General features: G+C 34.0%; 1 protein-coding gene across 1 annotated transcript in view; it reads left to right on the top strand.

Annotated features, from left to right (window-relative positions):
- The window catches only part of LOC144436747 (uncharacterized), a 3,048-nt gene extending 1,933 nt beyond the window's left edge, over positions 1–1,115 (top strand). Inside the window, exon 4 of the mRNA XM_078125605.1 lies at positions 514–1,115. Coding sequence (XP_077981731.1) covers positions 514–651 — 138 coding nt within the window. The 3' untranslated portion in view covers positions 652–1,115. The remainder of the gene's footprint in view (positions 1–513) is intronic.
- The last annotated feature ends 3,580 nt before the right edge of the window (positions 1,116–4,695 follow it).

The raw sequence follows: 4,695 nt of genomic DNA, 5'->3' as shown, positions 1-4,695 counted from the left end.
GAATGAGAAAGAACAGTCAAACTCATAAAGATTAATCAGAAAATCGTGACAAACAAAAACAGAGATGACAAAACGTACGTAGAACAATAACATTCAAGTATTAGTATTCAAAGAATTTCAATTCGCCTTTGAACGTTCTACCTATTGGAAGATTGAGTGTACGTAAGAGTCTACTTGCACGTTATTATGTCAATGGGAAATGTTTATGAATATCAGTAAAAAAACTGATAAACTTTGAAGAACGCAAAAGTCCACTGATGAGATTAACTTTCAGTCATTATATATGACAAGAAAATGTGCAAGAATACAACATTTTATTAAGACAAACATAATAGTTATACACGTATGGTATGTACGCATTCATCTCTCTCTCTCTCTCTCTCTCTCTCTCTCTCTCTCTCTCTCTCTCTCTCTCTCTCTCTCTCTCTCTCTCTCTCTCTCTCTCTCTCTGACTGTACAGCGAACCAGTGACAGTGATGCATGTTGTTAACATGTGTATTTTGTTTATTACAGACACACTTGGCTATCAACAAAGGAGACCATACACGAGCCAAAATGTATTATGCTGTATCTAAAGTTACAATCTCAGTTTCCCTTCTGTTAGGCCTTTTAATCCCTGTCATCGTAGGAGTATCATTGTATTACAAATAGTACACTGACAATCATTGGTCATTTTCAGTACTCTCAATACTACATTGGCCGTCATTGGTCATCATTCTGTATCTCTAATCCAAACTTTTCTATTAGAATCGATGGAGGTGTAGGTTATGTTCAATATTTCATCAAATCTCGAAATATCTAGAGCCCTGCATTGTATTGTGTGTGACTAAAAAGATATCCCACGGTCACAAACCTCACTTTTGTTTATGATATACCTAGTGATAATGCTGTGCCATGATTCGCTAGAATCAGTCACGTGATAGGAAAATAGAATGACTATTTCCCTATGGGAATAGTTCCATCAACTATTACATGGTCACGTGACCACCGCGAGTTCACAGCAGGTCAAAATGGCAGCTTCTGACGATGTCGTCTGCCACCGCGAGTTCAAAGCATGAGGTATATTATAAAACACATATTGCCTGGCCTATATTCGGGCTATAGCACCCGTTCATTACCCCTCGTGACTGTGAGTTACCAGAATCACATGCTTTGGCCTCGGGAAATAGCATGTGATTCTGGTAACTCACAGTCCCTCGGGTGTAATAAACGGGTGCTATAGTCCGAATATAGGCCAGGCAATGTGTGTTCAATACATGTAGTCATTGATGGTAGTATAGACAGTCTATGGTGGTAGTGACGACTACGTGTAGACATTGTAGATCCATAGTATACAGTCGTCCGACTCTGTTAGTATAAAATAACTCTCCCCTTTTTTCAGTTTGATTCGTATTAGATTCCATCTTGTTGGCATGGCAGTATAAATTAAAGAAACACTATACTTAATACTGTAACACTTAATAAGTTTAAAACATGTACAAATAAAAGTCAATTTGATAGAAATATGACAATTAGTGTCTGCATAATTGACACGATTTCTTGTAATCAAGTAACAAAAAAATAAATCCACCTTTTTGAACAAACATAAATAACAATAGAGGAAAGAATAATGATATATTCTATTGGTATTTCAAACCAGTTTCGACCACAAAAACAAAAATATCGAGTGTACACAATAAACTGTCCCTAATGAATGGAGAGTATTTGTCTAGTATTCAGTGGACCAAGTCATATCGTGGTGTCCATAACGATTTTGTAGGCAATCAGACATTTTGTACATGGGGTGCACATGACATCTTGCGTTATTGTAATTAATAGAGACAGAAATGTGCACTGTATTTTGTGTTTTTATATCAAAAGAACGCTTCCCATGTGTAATATCACGTTTTAAATAAAGTAACTTAATTCTGTATGTTAGAATTCGAAGTATTTATTATTAGTAGTATTGTAGTTGTTATCTGGGACTACAAGATTTGTTAACTGGTGCCTTTAGCAGTACGACATGGCGTACCTTCCACGCTATATATCTGTCTTTGGAACCCTGTATCAATCACCATCAAATTGTCTGCATTATTTTCAGATGGACAATAAACGTTACTGACAAGAACTATTGTAGTATTATAATAAATGCATACTGTGTTTCCATAAAACTTGCTGGAGTCGTTCATTACTTTTAAGTATCAATGATGATTCTCATGGGAGGAGGGGTGTATAAAAATATAAAACCAAGACAGTCATTAATTTATGCAAATTAAGACATAGTCATAATAGACTAATTGTAACAAATACCTACTCCTTAAGTCAAACTACATTGGTTAGCATCTTTAAATGTTTGACATAGGTTGATCAAAGTGAAAATTAGATATTTTAATACTGAAAAGACTACTTTTGATTTATGCAAATTAGAGACTGTTCCATCACTTAAAGTGTGTAAGATTTGATATGCACTATTACGACTTATCTGAGGATACTAGAGATAAATAAATTTTGTTACAATTTGAGAGAGTGGGTCATTTCATATTTTGACAGGACTACACCCCCTCCCCCCCCCCCCCCCCCCCTGGCCAAATGAGGTAATTGGTTATTTCCAGGATCATGCACATTCACTGCTATACATGTTTAAAACATAACTTTGGCTAAAAACACAAAATATCATTTAGCAAACAGAACAATTTGGCTGGTTTTTTGTCTTCCATTTTACATCAAAATATGATAAATTAATTTCTATAATGGACTTGGCTCATTGTTTTTAACATGGCAGACCTCGACATTAGCAGTTCAAGTTGTATACATAGTTGCGTCCCAGTTCAGTACTCACACTATTGAAGTAACACCACTTAATGGAAAATGATATCAGGACAGCAAACTCACTGCAGAGAAGTTCACAAACATACTGCAGACATACAGTAGAGTGGCACGTAAATGTAGACAGGTATATACACTATCACATGAATGTAGACAGGTATATACACTATCACATGAATGTAGACAGGTATATACACTATCACATGAATGTAGACAGGTATATACACTATCACATGAATGTAGACAGGTATATACACTATCACATGAATGTAGACAGGTATATACACTATCACATGAATGTAGACAGGTATATACACTATCACATGAATGTAGACAGGTATATACACTATCACAATCAACAAACACATAACTCATTACATGCAGTTATTCCTTGAAATATGATTTTCATTATATATTAATGACAGGAAATGAAGGACTGCAATACATATGTAGTTAATCACTTTATTCCTTGTTAGGTTACCAACATGGCAGTAATTATCATGGAGTACTTCACATGAAAAGATGGCATTATGCAATATGACACTTCTGTTCCCCAAAACTACAATTTTACATAACCAGAAGGTAAGCAACACATTGCAACTGGAAGACCATATCTTAAAGCAGAACACTGGTGTAGAATTATATTACAAGTACAGTATTTCATTCTACTTGGCAGAAAGTTATACTGTATTCCATATCCTGTATCTGATTCACTGGAATCTAAACATTTTAAACCACTCAATGAAATAATAGAACAGTTCAAAGAGCAACCCCAGAGGTAATAATTGGTCATATATATTTTTTGTTTTGTTGAATTGGTCGGGTTTTTTGGTCATATATTGTGACAATCACAAATGGCATATGCTTGCAGACATTGTGACTGAAGAATTTTCCCATTCGCTAATGCACACACACACACACACACACACACACACACATACATACATACATACACACACACACACAATGCTATTCACAAGATTCAATGATAAAATACTTGTTATTCATACAGCAATACTTATTGCAGTAAAGATTTGTGGCTGAGCTTTAAACAAAAATAAATTTGCTTCAGTACGCCAGATATTGTACAAATCTTTTTGATAAGAGTGTAAACTGGCAAGAAATATTGTACTCAATTCTCCTCTGACAGGAGAGAACTCAATGACACACTAGTGCAAGTATGGCATACTCCAGGTAATTGTATTTGCATGAGTGCTTGCAGTTTTTTCTACATAGCTTTCATTAATAAACTGAGTGATCAAAGTAAAGTCGCAGACACAAAAGTATTCATGTGAATACTCTTTATATTTACAAAATGGTACTCTTGCATGTAACTGACATCAAACTTCAATATATCGATATAATGTTAAGGTACAACAACATATGATGTGTATTTTCAATTAAATTTAACATCTCTCGAAAGTATTCAATGATATAAATGTGAATTATGATGTATTGCTAATAACACTGGTAAATGCAATTAACTGTTTCTTTATCAGCATGATGGGTTAGACTGTTAGATATGTTGTGTCGTTTCATCCTCAACAACCTCCTCTCAGTCAGAGTGGTTGACTGATGTGTGTGGGTGCCCCGTCACGGCGTACCTTACAGACTACATGTGTATGCAAGATAAATATCATTTATGGAAAGTCACAACAAGCTATCTTATATCAATAATATCTAATATTGACCACTTATTATCATTATAGGATGTCCACATGTCATCACATGATTTGCATACATAATTAATGTATATATATATATATATATATATATATATATATATATATATATATATATATATATATATATATATATATATATATATATATATATATATATATATATATTATTATATATATATGATTTGCATACACAATTAAGTGCATT

The sequence above is a fragment of the Glandiceps talaboti genome, chromosome 6 (genome assembly GCF_964340395.1).
Source record: "Glandiceps talaboti chromosome 6, keGlaTala1.1, whole genome shotgun sequence".
In the NCBI taxonomy this organism is placed as follows: domain Eukaryota; kingdom Metazoa; phylum Hemichordata; class Enteropneusta; family Spengelidae; genus Glandiceps; species Glandiceps talaboti.
Note: the sequence above shows the minus strand (reverse complement) of the source record. Positions and strands in the feature narration are given on the sequence as shown.